We start from the raw sequence: 24160 nt of genomic DNA on the forward strand, positions 1-24160 counted from the left end.
AGAGAGATGACTGATGAGACAAAAAAATAAAAGGGAGAGAGAGAAAGACAGGGCTCTGTCTTTAGAAAGCAAGCACCCGTGAGTGACCCATCTCATGTGCTTAATGCAACTTTTGTCAGCACCACACCACACTTTAGTTATTTTAATAATATAATAATAAAACATTATGACACACACATATATATATGTATGTAATATTAGTACAGTTCGGTTCGGGAATACCGAATATTTCAAAGTGTGAGACTGAATCCCATACCGAATAATTCGGGATCGGTTTGGTTTCGATACTAAAATTTTCGTGATTTTTTGTTCGGTATTTTTTCGGTTTAGTTTCGGTTTGGTTTCGGTATGGTTTGGGATTTTTGGTATTTTTTTCCAACCATATGAACAAAGTGTTCATCAATTTCTTTGAACTCAATTAGATACCTCAATATTTCCAATTTGGCTAATATTTTTTAAGGATGATCTATGAGGTGCAACTTGAAAAATTAGTGGTTCAGATAGTTAAAGTTCAAAGCAATGTCAACCACACAACTAATCTCTATTTTTATAAAAATAAAAAAATAAAAATCTCTTCCTTTGAAGGCTTCATATATGTGTGTGTGTTAGTTGATCTAGGCAAAGTTCTAGCTTCTTATCATCGGTTGATCAAGACAATGAAGGACCCAGAGTAACTTAAACTGCCGTAACGAAAATACAGATGGTGGCAAAATTTGAGAATATAACACAAACCCCCAAATGAAAACTTTGTTCGGGGTTGCATGGACCAGGACTTAGAGAAGCCACAACAACCTTATAATTTGGTTCAAGTAACAAGAACCAAGTGTGGTCGGTCGGTGGTCCACTTACTTCTCCACTAACAAAATGCATATACTAATATAACGGAGCACGATGACTGGATTCTGTACAAGAAAAGCTGCAAATAGTGGCAAATTACCAGACTCCTAAACGTGGTGTGGCTAATCCTCATATTGATAAGGAATTATTTTGTCTCCACCGTCTATACAAAGTGTGTACAATTAGGTTTTTTCTTTTTCTAATGATGTGGTCATCATCAGACCACTTAATACTACGATCTAATGATATTTTTTTCACTTATAAATGAAAGGTTTTAGGTTCAATCTCGCCAAATACGAATTTGAACCATATTATTACTAGTCTATTGTAAAACTAAACTCATCTCCTTTCCTTTAAATTAGATAATATCATTTCTTAAAATAAAAAAATAAAAAATAAAAGATGGTCACCGTCAAGAATAATCATCCACCAAAGGACGAAAGGAAAGGACCAATAACTGTTTTTACTTTCTTTGAATCAGGAGGTACATTAATTTAAAGGGATCTATTGCTACATGACATTTTAATTTAATATTTTATTGATACAAAATTGTTACGGTTAGTAAATCAGGACATCATAATAGCGATGACTATGTTCACTAAATGTTGTTCCCGAGAATCAACGATACATTTCGTAACAAATTTAGTTATGAGTGCTCAAATTATTTCAATTTCTGACTTAATACACGAGTATTTGAATTATTATGATTTCTTAATCTACAATCTAACACTTGAAATACTAATAATTCAATTGATTAGAGGATAGTTGATCTTGTAACCATTGATTTGCTCTCATATTTTATTATGTGAAGAAAAAAGATTCGAATTTAAATATAAAAATCGAGCATAATATCTTGATCAACTAGTATTTTTATTATTTTATACTTATAGTACTATATTGTTTCCACCAAAAAATATCATCCACCAAAGCGAAAAATAAGACCAAGACGATTCCTTTTGAACCAGAAAGTATGCATTTTATGAACAAAGATGGATGGAGACGCATGCATGCGTGTTACTGGCACTTTTAGGGCGTGAAGAGAGAGAGTGTTTTTATTTCATTCTCAAGTCTCAACCACGTTATGCCAAACCCCCACTCGGAATATACTGCTTTCGACGTTTTGCCTTTTTTAGGGTTTGAAGGCTCTCGTGAGTGAATAACAAGTCTTGTGAGTGTAATTTATGTCAGGAGAAGAAGTTATATGTTACAAATAATTATTACAGTATTGTCACTGTAGTTTTTCGTGTCACATAAATGGATATGTGTGCAAATTCTTGTCGACTTATCCTTATTTCATTGACATAGAACACCAATTACAGTCTACCCATGTTATATGAGTTGTTTTCCTATCTTATGTTACCCGTTTTCTGTGGCAGAGCTCATACGAACTGCAATAATAGTGTTAGTTTCTATATTGTTTTTATATTCCATCTTTTTCCTGGCAAAAAGCCAAACTTCCATTCTATTTCATGGCCAGAACTTATCCTCCAAGAGCCTTCACGGGTTGTCTGCAGGGTCCTTTTCAAAGTTCTTATGTTTATTTTAATTTTTTTTGGACTTTATCATCATTCCAAAACACTTGAAGTAGGAAATAATTAGGAGGGGATGGGTTTATGTTGAGCGTATGAATTCAACATCAAGAAAAAAGAGACTTTGTATGTACTTATAAGTAATTGGGTTATCTTCTATGTTGCTAATTAGTTTTATGGTGAAACCTTAACTTTCTTCATAGTATCAGAGCAAGTTGTCCCTCGTGAAAAGTACAACGGTCACACGTGCTCCACGTTACTCAGTTTGCGTTGTTCACGTGTTAGATTCGTCAAATGTGAGGGGGCGTGTTAAGAGTATGAATCTCATATCAGAAAAGAAGGGACCTTATATATGCTTATAAGTAATTGACCTACTCTCTATTGACAATTATTTTTATGGTAAAACCTCAACTTTCTTCAGTTTACATTTAATACAACGTTACAATATTTTCAACCTTCTCAAGTGATACATAGCAATGCGCAGCTGCAACTTATCCTGTTTTATACATTTCAATTGTATTGTGTCTAAAATCTTGTTGCGTGACATGAAAGTCTCAACATAAGTTTTTTCCTCACATCGAACTTAAAATCATGAAATTACATAAATGTAGACATTTGATGAACCTTAACAAATCAAAACATATAACACAAATGTCCAAACCATGATTCATATAATAAATATAAAGAAAACTAATGAAAATGGCTTGAAAAACTTTGAGTTTTAATGATAAGGACAAAATAAAGGGTAAAGTGAATAGTACTAGGATTGACTTTTTAGTGTAAAAATGTGGTTTTTCGTTAAAGTAAACAGTACCGGATGTTTTTCGTTAAAGTTCCCTATAATATATACACACAGACGGTTTGTTCCATTGTTCAACTATACAAATGCAATAGACAACAATACACATGTTACCTTTTTTTAATTACAAATTCATTCATACGTCATAATATAATGGGGTAAATTAATGTGGGGGCCACGAGTTTGAGACCCGTGAATCTACGAAGTGGGTCGGCACTGGCAATCCAATCCATGTCTGTCTGGACACTGGGCTCAAGTATGAGGAGTGAAAGTGACGAGATCACGAGATTGGATGAATATATGCAAACTTCAAGAAGGTGCACCAAGAGTGGGATCCACTAACTACTTTCCTATGCAATAATAATTCAAATGGTCTCATGTGTGAAATTCAACGATCATATATATGTTTCACGTTATCCGATTTGTATTATTCAAGTGTTAAACTTGAAAATTTAACATACATGAGAGGTAGGTAAATTATTGCGTTTTATGGAAATGATATCTAAGTGAGAATTCAAAAATATGAGTTTCATTGATATTTTTCCAATAGAATATTGTATTAACTTTTTTTTATGGAAATGATATCTAGCGAGAATTCAAGAATATTAGTAAATTAGTTTATATCTTGGTGTACCTACTTAAGTATTGTGTTTTCACAATTACATATATAATATGGAGTAGGTAAATTATTTTAGTTTACCTACTTATATATAAATAATGGAGTAAGTAAATTACTTTAGTAGGTAAATTAATTTGTATGAAAAACGATTCCATTGAACAATGCTAGATTATTGGAAAATTAAAAACAAATACTAAAAAAATCATTAGCATTATTAATTTGTTTCTAATGCCTTGATTGGAGTCAAAATTCAAGTGCGGGTGAGAAATAATTTAGAAGGAATGTGGCATAAGTTGTCAATCATTTGTAATAGTAAGTTACTTTTCTTCTTACGTGGCAATTTATTTGAATTTTGAGTTTTTGTTTGATGTTTATAGTGAGTTTTTTTCTAAAACAAATGAGTTTTTGTTTTTTTTTTAAATATGAGTTTTAAGGGCCTATTTGTAATGAACCCTTAATATACTCACTTGTTATAATTATAGAAGACTTAACAATTTTGAATTGACGTTGTTATCAGAACTCAGTGTTATGCGATTAATAACCTGATCATTATTAAAGTTCGACGCAACATTGTTGAGAAAAGACTTGCTCATGATCATGATCAGGTAATTTTTTAATAGATTTTGGAGAATAAATTATTCATGCAAGAAACGAATTTAACATCATCATGAAGTCATTTTTCTCCAAGTTTAAAAAGAGAGACTGTTATAACCGCTGTTCTTTATTGGTGGTAATGTAAAAGATAAAGATCATCAAAATAAATAATATTAAATACAGAAAATGCAACTGAAATTTCATTTGTTGATTTGTATTCTACGATAAGAAAAGAAAACAGTCCAATAGCAGAATAATCATGCTAACTTTTCACAACAGAACCTTAACCCTATAAATACCCCCATTGATTTTATACTCTGCAACAACCAAACCAAATTCCAAGCTGCCTTTTATCTACAATGGAGCTGTTGGGGAGGAGTCCTATGAAAACCCAAGTAAAACGTCAAACCATCTCTCTCTCTCTCTCCCTCACTTTTATTTCATTTTCCTGCATTTTCTCACCAACCAAACATCAATTTATTGTGCATTTTCTCTCCAAATTTAAGTAACTCGTCTTTTTTTTTTTCATTTTTTGCACTATCCTCTCTGCATTCCAGCCATTGAATTGAATAAATCAACGGAAAATTAAATGACAAAATTAAGGAAGGGAGTGTGTAAATCACTTTTGATAACAAAAACTTAAAACAAAAATGATAATGGGATTTTTTTTTCCTTTTATTTTCCTAATTGTTTCTTAATTTCTCAGGTGATTATTAAACTAGTGCTAGTAGTACTTCTTGTGGTGGCCATGCTAAGAGGGGCTGAGAGCAGAAGGGCAAAAGGCAAAATATTTGAATCGTTTGAGTACACTGCAATGAACTGCAGAGCTCACAGTGCTTCGCTGACTGATTTTGGAGGAGTTGGAGATGGAAAGACATCAAACACAAAGGCTTTTCATGCCGCCGTCAGTCAGCTGAGCCAGTATGAAACACAGGGCGGTGCTCAGCTCTTTGTTCCGGCGGGGAAGTGGCTGACAGGGAGCTTCAACCTCACCAGCCACTTCACTCTCTATCTCCACAAGGATGCTGTTCTCCTCGCTTCCCAAGTCTCTCTCTCTCTCTCTTAATTTTTTTCTTTCTTCTCAAATATGCATATACACACATATTTCCCATTTGTGCATTTTAATCATGTTGAAATTATTTGAGATAAAGGGACTTAACTACAAAAAGATTAGATTTTCTTTTGTAGCAACTTACATTAGAGGGATTGGGATGTTGGCTTAAATTATACAAGAGTTTGACTAAAACAACACTATCTGGAGTTAAAGGTTGAGGGCTTTAGTTTAAAGGCGTGGGCAGGCTCAAACGCATTGGTTAGAGCAAGTGTATTCTTTCTTGTGCATCCGAGTTTAAATACTTTTTCACAATAATTCAGATTAGTTTCAAGTAGAATATTATTTGTATAAAAAAAATGTAGAATTTTAGTTTATCGAAAAAAAGCAGGGTCCCCAGTTTGAGCTCCTCTTTTGGCTAATATATTACAATTTTTTTTCAGTCACGGAGTCAAGTGTTAAAATTACTAACTTGCGGGAAAAAAAAAAGTGTTATAGGTTTTAGATTTAGTATTAACTATCCTAAAATGACGTAGTTTTAGACGTAAGAACAGAATAATCTCCAAAAATTCCATAATTATGTAATGAATGTGGTTGGTTTTGTTTACTAACTCAAATAATGAAATATGTCTTAGGACATTAATGAATGGCCTGTGCTCAAAGCCCTCCCATCTTACGGTCGAGGAAGAGACGCGGCAGCTGGAAGGTACACCAGTCTCATATGGGGAACAAATCTCACTGATGTCGTTGTTACAGGTAACCTAATTTATTTGATTCAATTCAATTCTAGGTAGTTGTAGTTGCGGGATGTGAGTAGCTAGTCGACTAAATGCGTTACGCATATATCGATTAGTTGGGTATGACATCCCCAACCATCCTAATTATTTTATTTGAATAAATGACTAAATTTATTGAGGTCCTTTTGATCTTTAGGTGACAATGGCACAATTGATGGGCAGGGTGAGTTCTGGTGGCAACAGTTCCACAAGAAGAAGCTAAAATACACCCGCCCTTACCTGATCGAAATCATGTTCTCAACCGATGTCCAAATCTCAAACCTAACTCTCCTAAATTCTCCATCATGGAATGTCCATCCTGTTTATAGCAGGTAACCAAACATGACTACCCACCAAAAGAAACTTTTTGTGATACATTTTATTAATTGTCACCCAAGCGCATGTAAGTGGCCTACCAGCTGTTGATGCATTGTGAAGTCAACTTACATCGATAGTTGACTGTCACTCGTGCGCATGAACAAGGTCAGCCACATGGCACTCAATCATTGGCGTGATTAGTCTTTTCTAAGTTTTCAAGGTTATCTGATGATTAAGATTTTGAAATTATGCAGTAATATTCTTGTGAAAGGGATTACTATTATAGCTCCAATTTCATCTCCAAACACAGATGGTATCAACCCAGGTTAGTCAACTGTAACATCATCTGCAGACCTTGTCATATTCAATTGGTTCCCCTCTCCACCGAAATTCAAATCTCGCTCTTCGTGGTTTAGATTAAATTATATTTACTTTAGCCACAACAGTACTAGACTTTTAATTTTTTCAACCGAATCATTAAGTGGTCAAATGATGCCTAATGGGGGTCCAATTAAGTACATAATTATCATTAAAAATATACTAATTCATTAATATTTTGGCAATTTCAAATGCAGATTCTTGCACCAATACAAGAATTGAAGACTGCTACATAGTCTCTGGGGATGATTGTGTAGCTGTTAAGAGCGGTTGGGACGAGTACGGAATTGCATTTGGAATGCCTACAAAACAACTAGTAGTCCGACGTCTCACATGCATTTCGCCCTACAGCGCCACCATTGCCCTAGGCAGTGAAATGTCCGGCGGGATCCAAGACGTCCGAGCTGAAGACATAGTGGCCATCCATACCGAATCGGGTGTCCGGATCAAGACCGCCGTAGGGCGAGGAGGGTACGTGAAAGACATATACGCGAGGAGATTCACCATGCACACAATGAAATGGGCGTTTTGGATGACCGGCAATTACGGGTCACATGCTGATGACAAATATGATAAAAATGCACTGCCTGAGATCAAAAATATTAACTACAGGGACATGGTGGCCGATAATGTCACAATGGCTGCAAGGTTGGAAGGCATTGCGGACCACCCGTTTACCGGGATTTGCATCTCGAATGTGACGATTGGACTGGCGGTGAAGGCGAAGAAGCAGCCATGGACGTGCACCGACATTGAGGGGATCACGAGCGGCGTGACTCCTCGCCCTTGTGATCTGCTGCCGGATCAGGGTGCTGAGAAAGCCAAAGGTTGTGATTTTCCTGCAGATGATCTGCCGATTGACCGGGTAGAGCTCAAACAGTGTACATATAGGATGAGCTCTGTGTAAACAATCCTAAGATCATGTACCATTACTATGTTTTTCAGTCTTCTGGAAAAAGCTAAAATATCAGGCCACCATAAAACTTTGCTATGTTTTCCCTCCAGCAATATTTCGGTTACAAGAATTTCGGAAGTGAAATGATTGCCGCACACCCTCTTTCTTCTTCGACGCACCCCTGTTTAGTTTTGTCCCCCGATTCACCTTTCCTTTGTTCAATGCAAATGCAAAAAATAAACATGGGCGTAGAGAAGGAGAAAAAAATATGCGGAAACCACTCCCCTTTCGTAAAAGAAAAGGGCCTGTCAAACTTTCGGTAACTTATCTTGGTAAAAAATATGAACACTATCCGAAATTTCAGATGCCATTGATGGTAGTTTCTAAGCAAGCATTTTATTAGATATTTTCACAAGAAAGCAGAGCACGGAATTGTCTCGTAGGAGTCTAACAACGGAAACAAACTTGAAGGTAAAACAAAACATACACAGAATCAAAGATTTTTCACGACAAAAACATCCACATTCAGACCTAAAAAAATGAAGCAACTGTTCCCATTCAGACCTACCATTCTAAACAGATATAACTGCAACACTGTCGGGCCTTACAACGGTGCTGGGTGATAGTCCTCATCGGATTATAAGCTGCTAACCAGCACAAACCTGCACCAATGAGCGATTGGAACTCCAGAGAATCACAGATTAGTAGATTACACCGACTAGGCAGCCTTGAGATTCAGCTATTGACTCCTTTCACACATTCGACAATTACAGAATCCACAAACATGTCATTGCAATCAGTTTTGAGATTAGTTTGTAAGAGTATACAACAGATTATATCATGATCCTCATTGAAATGGATCTGGATTGAACCTTACGGACTCTCTCCAGATGAGCTCCTTGATGTTCTCTTCAGTAAACGAGGGTTGCTCAAAATCAAAATTGAAAGGCATTGGGCAGACAGGCTCCTCGTTGATATCATGAAGAGGCGCCAAGTATGGGTGGGAAAGAGCCTCATCAACTACAAAGTACCGGAGAGAAAAACAACCGTCAATGCAATTAACAAAGAAGAAAATTATCAGGAAGTTAAATGGCTCCAGTTGACCTATTAATAAGTTCTGTGACAAAAGTTACTGCAGAACTCCGTATTTGAGAATTACAAAAACATGCACTGCTGTTTCTTGAATTAAATATCACGATATGTTTCCGCCAGAAGACACAGGAATGGTAACTAGTAAGTTCCAGTTCATTGGAATCCTGCAGAACTCTGAGATCCTTAATATCATTTATGTCATAACCAAACTGGTTGAAGTGCAACACAATAGCTAAGTATACCTGTAATGCGCCTGTTTGGATCAAAGATAAGCATCTTCTCCAGCAAATCTATAGAGCTAGGAGACATATGAGGAAACCCGAGCGAGAAGCTCCGCTTTGGGTACTGAGGTAGTTGTCGAACATATCTTCGAGCATTATCACTTCGTAAAAATCCAAGGCTGGAGTCATCAGGTGAGCCTAAGAGCTGTTGGACACAAAAGGAAAACATTGCACCAGTTGGCCAAGATCGTTTGAAAGATTATTATTATGAAACGTGTTCATTGTCTATTTCTCACCCATAAATATAGAGACTAATCTTATTAGAAATTCATTATTAATATTAGTCAGAGAATCAGTACTGTTTATGCACTGTCTGACTTCAAACACGAAACATAACCAAATGTAAATCAGATGGAACCTCTTCCGCATGTTAAGTGGAAAAAAGGTTTCTGGAGATTTCTCGTTAAAAGTAGACATGTTAGTAATGTACAAATCAGCGAGAAAGACCTAGAAACCATATACCTCTGTTATGAGTCTCAGCTGATGTACATAATCTTTGCCAGGGAATAGGGGTTTTCTGGTCATGATTTCACCTAGAATGCAACCTACAGACCATATATCAATTGCTGCAGTGTACTCCGAACAATTAAGCAGCAATTCTGGTGCACGGTACCAACGAGTAACAACATACTCAGTCATGAAATCAGTTTCAGATGTTGTCCTGGCAAGACCAAAATCTCCAATCTTAAGGTCACAATTTGCATTCATGAACAAATTGCTGGGCTTTAAATCACGATGCAAAACACCAGCTGAATGTACATATTTGAGCCCACGTAACAACTGATACAGAAAGTACTGCAAAGGTGGAATTTAAACATATTAGTGAGATCTCAGGCATGTAAAACAGAAATCATGATCATGAGAATGGTTGATAATCAAGGTTAAAATGCAGAGAATTTTTCTTAACTAGCGCAAGTAACAATTTCTATATTATAGTCATTCCGAATATGAAAGGTTCAGAAAACTTGCAAGGAAATGAAGATCCATCTTTCAAGTTCCCACAAAAGAATAAAAGAAACATGCCATCTCATTGATTGATCTACAGGTTAACAAAGCAAAGGAACCTTGTTTAAAAGTTGAGAGGAAGATCATTTCTCACGATTTATTATCAAGCTATAGAAAGATATATGAAAAGATATAAAACTGAGTGGTGAAGGGGAGTGTGCGTACCATATTCATTAGTTGCTTAATTCAACCTACATCAGTGACAAGCATGTATTGCCATTACCAGTAACCTAACAAATAGAATCTGGAATCCAACTATGGAATCTTGGTTGTTTAAACAAACAAACAAAAAAGGAATTAATGTCAACGGCTTATAACCCTCCTGAGGATGCTCATTTATATGAACTACAAGAACGTTTATTTATATTCAAATGGCATTGCAAACAAAATATAAATCAAGAGAAAAAGTTCAAAAAAAAAAAAACTTTCCATGGGATGCTCAACAATACTAACTACAAGAATCAAATGGCTAGCAAGTATAACATAAACAGATTGACCAAAAAAAAGTAAACCAAAAATTAAGAAAAGAAGGCCAACCCGACAATGATCATCATTCAAAGGTTGGTTGGACCGTATAATCTGATGAAGATCAGTGTCCATTAATTCATAAACAATGTAGACATCATTGAAGTTCTCCTTCTGTGGAGGCCGTATGATGTCTTTGATGGCAATAACCTGCAGAAAGAACTAACTTGTAAGCTGTTGACTCCAGAAACACATGAAACATTCTCAAGTTTTTTATCAATATATGTGCAAACAGTGAGAACTGAGTCCATGGGAGATTTCATTTAGGTGCTAAAGACAGGGCTTATTGCAGTAAAACATTTCCCAAACACGAAAAAACAATTATTTAGATGCTAAAGGCAGTGTTTTACAGCATACTATAGCTAAAATTCTTTATGCGTATGTTCAAGAAAAAACAATTATTTTGAGGGGCCCAACACAAAAGATCTGCAAGCCCTGTTACATAGGATGTGCATAAATGACATAAGAGCTCCTCATGGAACATGAACAACAAAAGGTCACAAAAAAATTACATTTTCATGATCCATGTGCCGAAGAAGTTTAATTTCTCGTAAAGTCCTTTTGGCATCTATTCTGTTGTCAAATGCATTACCAATCTTCTTAATGGCAACCTCCTCACGAGCCTCAGCGTTGACAGCAGCACTGGATGCAACAAGAAAAATTATCCACTTTCAAATTTGTTATAACAGCATACGATGGAAGTCAAATGAATAGAAAACAAAATTCTTATTGATAAACATCCTTCACCCGACCAAAAATGAAGATTGCCTGAGTCACACTACTTCACTAAGCCACAATGACCCAATACAAAGAGAAATATAAGATTGAGACATATACCAAGAATGAGTCAATTTCAGTAACCGAAAGAAGGGGCAAGGGGAGACGAAAAACAATATGGGTGGAATTTGCAAGGAAGGATTTGAATTAGAGATGGAATGAATATTGGAGCTATGAGTAGGCTCATAGGCAAAAAGATTCACGTTGACAACCCTAAATAACATGGAATACAACTTCACGTGGTCAATCCTGAATTTCGAGGATAATGGCTTAGTTGAGCTCAGCAGAGCTTATATCTTGTGGACTAAAATTTCCACCCAAAGGATACATAGCACATCACTAAACCCAGCTTAAAGACACAAATCAACAACTTCAAAATCTCATTTAGATCACACAGAAATATGAATAAAACTCAATTACTGTACACAAGCAGACTGACTAAGCTTCCGTACAACCTAAGTTCTTTCCTGATTACATACACAAAATTCCCCAACCAACAAAACCTCCCTACCACAAAATACCGAAAATCGCACTAACTCCACAAGAAAACAAAACCCACAAAAACAAAATAATCTCTAACAAACGCAAATAAAAATCCAGAGTAAAATCTTTCAAATACCAAAATCCACATATGCTCAGATTAAAATTTCGATCAGAATCAGATAGTGCTTTTCCCGCTTCTTGAACCAAACTAACTCAAATCAATCTTCGATCAAAAATCGATACTTCCAAAGCAAACCCAATAAAGAATTCAAGCAAAAGCAATCAAACCATCAAAAGCAGATCCAAAGATAACAAATTTAAACGGAAAGCTCAAAACCCAGTAAAGATTCAATCTTACCAGACGATACCGTAAGCACCTCTGCCGACGGGCCGAAGGGGCGGGACGTACTTCCTGGAAACTTCAAAGATGTTGCCATAGACATTGTACTGAACGTAGCGTCCGCCGTGGGTCAGCACCCCTCTGATGTTGTGGTCACCTGCTGAAGCAGAGCTCGAGTCCATGGTCAACCCGGGGGGTCCGAATCCGAAACGGGTGGAAACCCAGATAGGATTTCGGGTCTAGAAAGGCGAGAAAGAGAGAGAGAGAGAGAGAGAGAGAGAGAGAGAGAGAGAGAGAGAGAGTTGTGGAGGAGAGCTGCTGCTAATGCGAAGTTTGGGGAGGGGGTGTCGGTAGCTGTAAAGGTTTTGACATTGTTTTGGGGTGGTTTTTGGGGAAATTCCAGAGAAATGGGGGTGTAGAGAGAGGGAGGGAGGGGTTATGACCTGGAGAAACTTGGGTGACCCGTGAAGAAACAAAATGGACCGTTTACTTTTCTTTTTTGTGAGGTTTTGGTGTGGCGTCTGTGATTTTCTGGGATGACCATCATTTTTCTTTTCTTTCCTTTCTACTTTTTCTTTATTTAGACCAAAAATTTGAAAAAAAAATTATCGTGACGGAAATACATACGGTAACATTACGTATTTTTATATAAATTTTGAGAAATTTTATTTTTTAAATTATTAACATTTTAACACACATATCCTACTATTTGTATAATAATACGTGATATCACATTGAAAAATCTCTTCAAAAATATAATCAAAATTTAAATGGTGTGTTAGGTTTTGAACTTCTGAGAATCAATCTTGAGAATAGTCAAAAGTCTTCTCATGTAGAAGAATTTTCTTTTACATGTTGGGGTTTTTTCTTTCCACCACCCAAAGTTACCTTTGACCCCAATATTTGATCATAAACGTTTTTACTTTACATGCACGCGTAAATTGAATGTCGATATTAATGCTACCTGTGTTCTTGTTTTGAAAAATGTATTAAAAATAATATTATTAATAATAATAATAATAATAATAATAATAATAGTAATAATAATAAAACGTGTGGCCCTTTGAATCGGGGGCATGTTATTGGTTGTGATAGGGATAGAGTTAATTGTGATTGAGCAAGGATATAAAATGTGATAGTAGTGATTCGGTTGTATATAGGTTGTATATGCAATGCATGATGTAAATGGAAAAGCATGCATGATGTAACTACTGATACCCTTTGAAAAAAGGGGCATCAAATGGTGGTGCGTAGGGGGTTGGAATATGCAATGTTGATAGCGATATTGTGCACTATGCAAAAGCAAAGTCTTGCTTTCACATTGCAACTTGGTTTTGGTGCTAGGTTGCTTGATTGCTTAATGCTTGAGAGGCTATTAATTTAATTGAAAAGGAAGAGGTTTTTTTTTTTAACAAATGATATTATTATCTTACTAAGAGTTGGTTTGGTATTGTTGTACTTTGAAAAAAAATTGTTTCTGTTGTTTGCTGTGCTATGAGAATAAGCAGCTGTGAGATAAAGTAGCAGAATATTTGGTAACTTTTTTTGTAAAAGTGCTTTTGAAAAAAAAAACAGTATTATAGTGTTTGATAAACTTTTATGTAAAGGTTCGGTACGGTTACCGTACCAAAACCCTTGTACCAATTACCGTACCAAACTTTCGGTTTGGTAAAATCTATTACTATTACCATACCAAACTTTCGGTATACCGAAGTTCGGTTTTGCCAAAAGTTCGGTTGGCATGATATGGCAATGGTAATTGCCATTTTGTTTTGGGACAAAATATGTTTTTGTTTTTTTTACCCAATTCAAGGGCAAAACTTTTTTTTTGTACCTTTATCTCATACATTATAGATTAAATTCATCATTCACAATTCACACACATAATAATTCAAATGATGCATCAAGATTCATCATGAAAATTAAGCTTACAATCCAAATAGAAGTTACGAACCACAACAAATAGAAGTTAACAATCCAAATAGAAATTAAAGTTTCAAACCAAATGAAAATTGGAAGTAAACTTCAAAAAGGAGAAATCATTGATCAGTTATTCAAGTTTGAGATGTCGAAGCTTTTGGAGGAGGCATTGAACTTGTAGAAGATTGAGTTTGTGTCAAGCCTACATTACAAACAAAGAAAACATATTAATTAGTAGCAAGAAGAATTAAAATTGAAAACCATTTAATAACAAATTTACTGAAAAAATTAAAGCATATCTTTCTTGTTTTCTCTTCTTCCATTTCCTTGAAAAATTGAAGCATATCTTCCGTTGGTTCCTTGTAGAAGTTTACTTTATCTGCCCTAAGTCAACCACTAGTACGCACTAGTGCCTCCATTATTTTAGGAGTCAATGATAACCTAAAAGGGTCCACAACCCTCCTCCCTAGGCTAAATACATTTTCACTAGCAATAATAGAAGTGGGGGTTACAAAGATATTTTGGCTATTTGTGAAAGAATTAGGAACTCTTTTGTGTTTGATTTCCACAATTTCAAGAGATCAAAGTCACCAATAACAATGCTAATATAAGTAGGGTTTTATTTTCAAATTATTGGAATATTATAAATATGTGTTATATAATTATCTATTATATAATTTATAAATGATATATTATATTGTATTTTCTGTATGGTACGGTAATACCGTGGTAATGGTATCCATTACCAATACCGTACCATTAAATTTCGGTACGGTACAATACCGTACCATTACCGATGGTACAAAAAATTTGGCACAAAATCGGTATAGCACGGTTGGCAATTCGGTTGGCACGGTAATTTGGCAAAAAAATTCACCCCTATGTAAAACATATGTGAAAAAAATCTAGTTTTTCAAAGCTGGGTTTTGCAGCTTTGTGTTTTTGGCTTTTTTCACCAAAAACTGTGAAAAAAAACTGAAGCTGAATGTTTACCAAACATAAAAAAGATCCCAGCTTTTTTTTATGACCACTTTTTTCATAATCACCTCAGTACCAAACCAAGGCTAAGGGGTGGGAAAGTGAGATAAGCCTCATAATGAGCTAGCAATAATGTGGTTCAAATTCGCCTTTGGCGAGAATCGAACTTAAAGGCCAATTTGGAATTGCTATACTTTTTTAATAAATTGTTTCTGATGCACTTTAAGAATAATCAATTGCAAAATAAAGTTTGATAAACTGTAGTTGTAAAAGTGTTGTGAGTATGAAAAGCAGCTTTTAAAAGCAACACACACACTGCTTTTAAAAGCTGCTGCCTGGAAGCCATTGTTGTTAAACCGAAGCAGTATATTTTAATTTTACCAAACACGATTTTACTGCTAACTTTAAACTGAAGTAGTTTTTGGTTTAAAAAATTAAAATATTTAAAAATTAAAAAAAAAAAAAAAAAAAAAAAAAAAAACAAACCAAACTAGGCCTAAGACCTCTCACTTACCAATAAAAATGAATACAACTAGACCATAGTATTAAGTAGCAAAAGAAAGACATTACTGTCTCTGCGTAATGGAAATGCAAATGATTCAACCTAAACCTTTGAGCCTTTTGAGTCTTGTCTGGTGCAAGCAATATCATATATACAAACTATATATTCAACAAGGTTCTAAAAAACGTTCGACGCTAGTCAGGCGGTGAGCTAGCGCCTAGCGCCTAAGCGGATTTAGGTAGATTTATTGTATATCTTGTAAATAAGCGCATATTGACACTTACAAAAAATTATACTTGTATGAAATTCGTGGATAAAATAATATAATAATGATAAAATGCAAACAAAATATCCAACAATGTCTCTCCAATAGATAGGATTTTTTTATTTTTTAATGAATTAGATGGTATAAGATGAAAGTTCATATGATAATAAGTATGCATTACTTAATAAATATTTTTTAAAGATGATTTAATATATAGTGAATGAACTTAAAAAATAGGAAAGGTGTAAGGCCATCTCTAACCGAAGGGTCCAGAGGGGCAGAGGGCCGAAAATAGCCTTAAAACCGTCTCCAACCGAGGGCTAGGCCAGAGGGCTCTGGAATCTGGAGGGCCCCACGGGATCGGAGAGGGCTGGCTATTTTTTTTTTTTATGTTTTCCTATTGCTGTCAGTTATAACCGACAACATTAAAGAAGGATTTTTTAATACTGTCGGTTATAACCGACAGTAATAGTTATTCAAAGGCAATTTATTTTTTAATTACTATTAGTGTCGGTTATAACCGACACTAATAGTTTGAATTTTTTTTATTATAACGGCTAGTAGCCGTTGTATTAACAGTTTTTTTTTATATGAATTTAAACTTCTTTTTTTCCTTTTCATATGAATCAAATTTTGTTTCATATTTTTTTTCAATTCTATTTTACAAAATTTGTTTCAATTTTTTTTTAAATTCTATTTTTTTTCTATAACTTCTATTTTACAAAATTTGTTTCATATTTTTTTTAAATTCCATTTTTTTCCTATAACTTCTATTTCACAAAATTTGTTTCAATTTTTTTTTAAATTCTATTTTTTCCCTATAACTTCTATTTTACAAAATTTGATTCATATTTTGTTTTTCATATAACTTCTATTTTACAAAATTTGTTTCATATTTTTTTAAATTCCATTTTTTTCCTATAACTTCTATTTCACAAAATTTGTTTCATATTTTCTTTCAATTCTATTTTTTCCTATAACTTTCTAGGCCATTATACAACATTAAATTAAATTAAGTAACATGAAACAACATTAAACAATATGAAACAACATTAAATAACATTAACCAACATAAAAATTATACAACATAAAAAAAAACATTTAACAACATGAAACTTAAACATTTTTAAAAACATTTAAAAACATAAAACGTAAACGCCTACTCGAGGCTTCACTTAGCCGTTGGATTTGAATTTAAGTTGTAGTTTTAAAATAATAAATTATGTTTGGCCCTATGACCCTTTGGCCCTCGGTTGGAGATGGTTTTTTGTGACATGGCTAAAACGAGCCATCTAGCCCTCGGTTGGAGATGAAGACAAATATAGCCCTGTACTGTTCATTAAAATATTAATATCTTGAAGAATCTTGAAGGGCCAGAGGGCTCAAACGAGCCCTCTAGCCAACCATCGGTTGGAGATGGCCTAAACATTGTGATTTGTAGTCTGTAAAAAGAGAGGTGGGGAACACTGCACCAAAAAGGGCTGTGGAGCCCTCTAGCCAACCATCGGTTAGAGATAGCCTAAACGTTGTGATTTGTAGTCTGTAAAAAGAGAGGTGGGGAACACTGCACCAAAAAGGGCTGTGGGGCACACCACACAATATTCAATGTATGTTATCTATCCTTGACACTGGGGGGAGGAATCTTCTATACAAACAATATCTTCAATCATTGAAGGGCACCCTAAACTTGCAATGCCCTTTGGAAATTCTGGAATATCATACAAGGGACACATTCTGCTGACATCTTCCGATGGCAAAACGCACACCAAAGTCAAGTCCACGACAGTTCGACGCATCAAATTCCTGTTTGTCACGACGAGAATGAAACTTCCTGCTGGTAATCGCAAGCTAGACATCAAAAAGTTTGTTAGAGAAGTAAGTTGGGTAGTTCTTACAACCAAGTAAGAAACATAGTCTCCCCAACTGAACAGAACAACGCGTCGAATAGCAGACAATCACGATTTCAAACAAAACCCTTTCATATATCATTAGCAATCCATAGTACACCATTACGCTTATACAAGCCAGTACAATAATAATATAACTACGATTACTCACAGCATACTGATTACAACACACCATACAAGATGGTATACTTACAAAAAACAGAAAACATAAAGCCCCATACCTAAAACCATCTTTATAAATAAGAGATGTTAGCTTTGCTAAGATCATTTTCATCTCACAAACTGACCTTCCACATTTCCCGTCAGCATCCGGTCTGAGACTGCTCCACCTGATCTTAGTTTGGAAAGCAATGTGTCACGCCCGGCTAAAAGGATTTGGAAAAATCCATCAACTTCCTTTGTAAGAAGATCGAGCCCTTGGGAGAGTTTCTGTGCCTTCCTGTCTAAGTCTGAAATAGAATTCTTGAATGCATTCCTTTCACTGAGGTCAACGCCATCCTGGATCTTGGGATCCATTTCCTTGACAGTATCATCAACTGCTTCCAGCTCCTTCAGTACCATGACTCTTCCACTAGAAAGTACATTTCTAATTTCCCCATTTACATTACCCTGTAAATCGTTAAACGCTTGTGCCCACAAATATGTATCAGCAACATTCAAATCTAACAACTTCTTTGCAGAACCAGAAAAGGCGGCAGCAAAGACACTACAAACAGATATTGTCAACACCTTCACTCCATACATAGCACGCATCAAAAGTTTCCCTTTGGCTGAGTTCTTAACCTTTGGCAGATCAAGGGATTCCACAAGCTTATCTAAAATGGTGCTACAGTTCTCAACTCTAGGGTTTTTTGAACCAATATGATGCCTCCAGCCATCAAGTGAAGAACGGGCCCGAATAAATTGGTCTGAAGTAGTTGAATCCAAATTATGCAAGACACACTGAAGATAAAGATGTCCCTGGTTTAAACGTGAGATCTCAGAGCTAAAAGCAATGCATACATCAAGCAACTTCACACTGATGTCCAAGTACACATCAATCCATTTCTCGTCCCAGTTACTCACAGGGAGATCAATTTCAGCTATGAGGGATTTTATGTCATTATGAGTTCCACAAAGAGACTCCATGGCTAATTTCATCCATGACAAGCTGAGGACATCATCCTTGTCTTTTGGGTTAAGCTTTCTTAGCCTCCCAGCCAATGTTTCCTCAAACGTGTTCAACAGTCCAACAAGCCTTGGAGACAGTTGGGAACCCTTTGGTGCAATCATCTTAAAAGGATTTCCAAAATGGAAGAATGGTCGGTGTGGCTCCTGTGGACGACTCATTATTGTGTATTTACTACAAGAAGAAGAAAATGTAATCAGATATCGTATGGGAAATCAACCTCCAAAGGCATCCAAAACCAAAAGTGAGGAAGACATAAACATGATGAGACATCACATCGTAAATCAGCCTCATCAAGTCCTCCAGGGAACATGTTAGAGTAAAAGGCCACATAAACAATGCAAAATTAGGTCTCTTTGGAAGCCGATTGTCAACCTCCATCCATAGTGATGTATTGCAAATTGCAAGACTGCTCACTACATGTGCTCTAGTCATCCCGGAGAAGACAGCAGGAGACACAATGATTTTAACAAACATATAACACAACCTTCCACCTGATTCCAGGCAGAAGAATAACAAAATTAAGTTAACAACCAATTAGGCAGTAATCACCGAAAACATATCCAATTAAACCAGTACTCTCTTGTCATTCTTCCATTTAACAGCATGCCATTTCAGCAGTTTAAACAAAACTTGACATATGCCCGATCAGTAATTTAGCACTTGTCAAGCAACTTTCGTAATAAACTTAGCTGAGTTACGCTTGTATACAAAATAACAAGCTATGACCCCCTCCCCCAAACCACTCACAAATAAATCCTGTCTTATGCTTCTCTTTACAGAAAAACGAAAAACAGTTAAGCTCAACCTGAGGTGAAATTCTGTGTTCCACCGATAGATCCAAAATACAACTAGGCAATGCAAAACCTGTATGAAATGAAGATAAAAATTAGTTACATGCCTTCCTACCTATTTTCTGCCATTTCATACGGCACCAAACGGGCGGTGAACAATTACCCAAACTGAAAATCCTACCCATACCTAATTAAAAACAAAACCCCCAAATTTCTACCAAAAATTTTTAATTTTCAAGTCACAAACTTCAATACCGCAAAATTATAAGCTTCTAAAACAAAATTGAACAAAAATTAAAGCTAACCCAATCAAATCACATACATATACAAGATTTTACATATCAGATGTACAAGCATATACAAACAACAAATACATACACAAAAATAAAAAAAAATTAACATTTCTAGGCATAGATCACTCACCTAACCGTTAGATCTTCAGAAATCTAAACCGATCTTTGAGAAATTGGAAACCAAAAACCCTAACCCTAAAGTCAATCTAAGCGAAACAGGAATTGAAAAAAGGGAAATTTGAAAACCCTTTACCCTAATTATACTATAAACAGATCACAAGAGAGAGGTAGAGAGAGGGGGTCCGTACCTGATTCAGAGGAGAAATCGAGAAATTTCGATGAAAGTTTCGAGCGTCGGCGACTCGGCTTTTGGGGTCTTCGTTGAAAATGTAAGGCTGCTGAGAAGCTGCTGTTTACAAGTAGGTGAGGGACAGTGATAGGCTCACCCGAGGATGTACGGGGATAGGGCGACACGTGGTAGTGGGTGATATTCCGTTGAGGTTCGAAGACCTTCGGTAGTTATGCTGCGGTCGCACGTAGTGTACCGTTGTCTCTCTGTTAATGGACGGTTTTGATTGTTCTTTGTCTACGGAAAGCGGCCGGGTTATGAGGTTGTGATCACGAGAACAAAGAACGGTCTTGATTGATAATAGGCTGAGGGTGGGATTTGTTTTGGGCCTTTGGGTTTCGGCCCGCCATAATTTTTATTTTTTTTTCAAACGATGCATTTTGTAAAATTATATATTAGATTAGCAATCTACGGAATTTGAACACATGTCATCATACAAAGAGTCAATACCTTTCTGCCAGATCGTTAAGGGAAAAAGAATGGGAAGTGACTTTTCCATTTCCATGCACATTTTCCCCTCGTACATGATTACTTTTTATTTTTTAATTAAATAAATTAGATTACAAAAATAAATAGGTGTATATTGAAAGGGTAATGCTAAGTAGACTAAATTTGTATATTAAATTTGAAAACTAAATAATGTATCGCTAATAAAAAATAAATACATTAATCAATAATTAAGTAATAATATAATCTTCAATATCTTTGTCATTTAGTTTACAAAGCCTACACATTTAGTCACCCTATCATTACCCATACGGAAATCATTTCTTAAAATAAAAAACTTTTCTAATGTTTAAGACTATGGTTTTTTTTTTTTTTTTTTTGGATATGAGTGTTACTAACACTCGGGAGGAGAGAACATAACACATGACCTCAAATGTATGAGTAACCACTTGAATTACAAATCTCTTATGATGTCATTTAGCATAAACTTTACATATTCCAAATTTTGATTTATGATACAGAGAAACTTGTAAGTTATTATTACTCGTGGGGTAATAATTGTACAATGGTGATGAAGCTCGTGCTGGAAACTTTACATATTCCAAATTTTGATTTATGATACAGAGAAACTTGTAACTTATTATTACTCGTGGGGTAATAATTGTACAATGGTGATGAAGCTCGTGATGGTGACAAAACTATGATGTGTGTAACTATTATGAAAGATGGTGGTACAAAAAGTATTAATTTGGCTCCTTAATGGATAAGGAGGAGTTCTTTCCCAATTCAATTTGTGGTCGATTCACAAAACTTTGGCTTATGATCGAAATTGTTAGATTGTGTAAATCACTCATTAAAAGTCACCTTTGCAAAAAAAATCATTAAAATATGAGATCATTTAGTCATTAACCTATGTAAAAACAAATGGAGGGACTAAGTAAAAACATTATGAACCCTCTGTTTATTTGCTACAATTAATTGACTAAAACGCTTTACTTTTAATTATTTTTTGTAGAAATAATCTTTACATACTGATTTATTAAAGGGTACCCTTTATAATATAAACGGTTTCATTTATAAACACAAAATTCTGTAAATTGAGGACGACCTCCTCCTCAATCTTAAGGATCCAAACTCCTCTCGGTCGGTCCAAAATTGGCAAGAAATTGTAGTTCAAATAGTCAAAAGCATTTATCTTTACAACCTTCATATCTCACTACCATTTGTATTAAGAAAATTGTGTTTACCATCCTAAATCCGAATAAATATTTGTATAATGTAATAGTATCGTGAGGCTAATATAACCAAGGTTTTTTAATATTTCTTTTTCTAATACAAGCGATGTTAGGAATGAGAGAACCAAGACAAATATCTCGTCTGGTTCTGAGAGGCATAGATAAACACTCTTAAATACTTGAGTCTCGAGTTCTAGTGTTTGTGGTGCCTACAAAGTGCAATTATTTGGGAAGAGGGGATACAATTTACAAAGTTAATCTCGGCCAAGTGTTGTCATAAATTACTGTTAGATCAAAAAATGTGATTGGTGCTTCTAATAAAGCACCACTGAGTAAACAAGTGTATTTGCAAATGAATCTCGTCGGTAGCTAATTTAACATCTAATCTAACAAAATGTATCGTTTGAAAAGAAACTACATATTCTTGTTAAGGCTTGTGGCCTCACCCTAGCAAAAGAGACTAGTTACGAACAAGCATAAAACAAAATATTATTAAGAACATGGAAAGAAAACACCTTGAAAAAAAACTTAAATCGTCAAGGGCTACCTAAATTAGTGTGTTCCTCCCCTCTAAAACCCTAATGGCTAAATAGCCTTATTTATACTAATACAAAATAAAACCCTACTTAGAAAAAAAACCAGAAAACAAAATAAATTAAGATAAATTGGGAAACAATCTCCTAGTCAAACATGGAGAAATTTGCCATCTAACAAATCTGCAACGTTTTAGACCTAAATCTCCTCCAAATTAGGCCCAATCCGGCCCATGATACCTTGTTTTAAAGATTAGAATAACCTGAACACATCTCCAGAAAGGCCTAATCCAAAATAGGCCATCTTGGGCTCCAAAACTCGTAATCAAGCCCAAACCATAACTTTGACAGCATTGCGCGCTGCTCTTTTATTTCTTCACCAAAAAATAACCTCCAATTGGAATTACTCCAAAATTCATCCATTTGATCACGTTTTACCCTAGAGGAAGTCGAAAATCCTATATTAAAAATACAATTCAAAGTATCAAAATTCTTCCAACATAATAACCAAACTAAACTAAGATTAGGATAAAATATATAACTTAATATCAACTCATTAAGATTCATTCACATCAATGGAGGACCTATATTAGCAAAAGCAGATGCTTCACATGTGAAAATATTTAAAAGAAAAGGAAAACACTGAGGACAAACAAACATAGTAGAGCAAAGGATAAGAAATTGAACTAATCAAACAGCAAAGTCTGCAAAGCAAGATACAATTAGCTGATTCACCCTTCAAAGTGCGCACTTGTAGAAATATGAAAAGGAAAACAAATTTCGGAGATTTAGTTTTAGCCAAATTGGTTAAAACAATACGCTTCACACTTTAACCTAAATTTGAATCTCAATATTTGTAGTTTTGATGAATCTAGTATGATAATCTTATTGTTTGTCGAAAAATGTAATTCCAATGATGACCTGCCAAGTAAAATATTAGCAAAAACAACCAAGATTAATCACAGATAAATATTTCGCCACAAGGTCAAAATAGTGTGATTGGCTTCTTCCCTCCAAGTTATAACCCTCTTCCCAAGAATATTTTAGTTTAAAATATCGCCTAAAATTTTTAAAAAGTAATTGATGATTTAATAAGAAATTTCTTCGATAATACGTAACATTAAATAATATAAAAAGAATAACTGAGATTAAAAATAAATAACCTTAACAGTTATAAAAATCAAATATAACCGTTAAAATACCAATAATACGTGATATCTAAGCCACACCATATTTAACAATTGCTTACTAATTAGCGTTAAAAGAAAATATCACAATCCTTTCCAAAAAAATATATATATATCACAATGAGTCGACAATTGTAGGCTAGCTTTGGCCCCAGCTGCACACGCCTTTTTTTGACAAAAAGTCAAAATTTTCAGCTTCTACGCAACGCGAACAAATGCATTGAAAAGGTTTTCCCAAAAAAATTAAAACAAATGCATTGAAAAGATCTTAACATGCTATAAA

General features: G+C 35.0%; 2 protein-coding genes and 1 pseudogene across 6 annotated transcripts; 1 reads left to right on the forward strand and 2 right to left on the reverse strand.

Moving 5' to 3' along the window:
• Positions 1-4610: 4610 nt before the first annotated feature.
• LOC126618559 (probable polygalacturonase) lies at positions 4611-7892 on the forward strand. The gene is made up of 6 exons (XM_050286670.1): positions 4611-4773; positions 5085-5423; positions 6065-6185; positions 6363-6537; positions 6778-6848; positions 7099-7892. Exons 1-6 carry the CDS (start codon positions 4738-4740, stop codon positions 7806-7808), a joined length of 1452 nt encoding a protein of 483 aa, XP_050142627.1. The 5' UTR covers positions 4611-4737; the 3' UTR covers positions 7809-7892.
• Positions 7893-8173: 281 nt separating this feature from the next.
• LOC126618623 (mitogen-activated protein kinase homolog MMK2-like) lies at positions 8174-12814 on the reverse strand (annotated as a pseudogene).
• Positions 12815-17925: 5111 nt separating this feature from the next.
• On the reverse strand, positions 17926-20595 carry LOC126618652 (protein BPS1, chloroplastic-like). Of its 5 annotated transcripts, none has more exons than XM_050286776.1 (3): positions 20435-20592; positions 19848-19906; positions 17926-19213 (listed from the first exon to the last, which is right to left on the reverse strand). In XM_050286776.1, the coding sequence occupies exon 3, from the start codon at positions 19198-19200 to the stop codon at positions 18142-18144; it is 1059 nt and encodes a 352-aa protein (XP_050142733.1). In that variant the 5' UTR covers positions 19201-19213; positions 19848-19906; positions 20435-20592; the 3' UTR covers positions 17926-18141. The 5 variants fall into 5 exon arrangements, with proteins under 5 accessions (XP_050142733.1, XP_050142745.1, XP_050142736.1 ...); XM_050286788.1 differs by lacking the exon at positions 20435-20592 and adding an exon at positions 20257-20391; XM_050286779.1 differs by lacking the exon at positions 19848-19906 and having other exon boundaries at positions 20435-20595.
• Positions 20596-24160: the final 3565 nt, after the last annotated feature.

Source organism: Malus sylvestris, chromosome 1 (assembly GCF_916048215.2).
Source record: "Malus sylvestris chromosome 1, drMalSylv7.2, whole genome shotgun sequence".
Lineage (NCBI taxonomy): Eukaryota > Viridiplantae > Streptophyta > Magnoliopsida > Rosales > Rosaceae > Malus > Malus sylvestris.

Excerpts from the sequence above, each read along its gene's own strand:
- LOC126618559 (XM_050286670.1), top strand. The coding sequence starts at position 4,738 with ATGGAGCTGTTGGGGAGGAGTCCTATGAAAACCCAA. Across the intron at positions 4,774-5,084 it reads GGAGTCCTATGAAAACCCAA|GTGATTATTAAACTAGTGCT; the intron begins GTAAAACGTCAA and ends TTAATTTCTCAG. Across the intron at positions 5,424-6,064 it reads CTGTTCTCCTCGCTTCCCAA|GACATTAATGAATGGCCTGT; the intron begins GTCTCTCTCTCT and ends AATATGTCTTAG.
- LOC126618652 (XM_050286779.1), bottom strand. The coding sequence starts at position 19,200 with ATGAGTCGTCCACAGGAGCCACACCGACCATTCTTCCATTTTGGAAAT.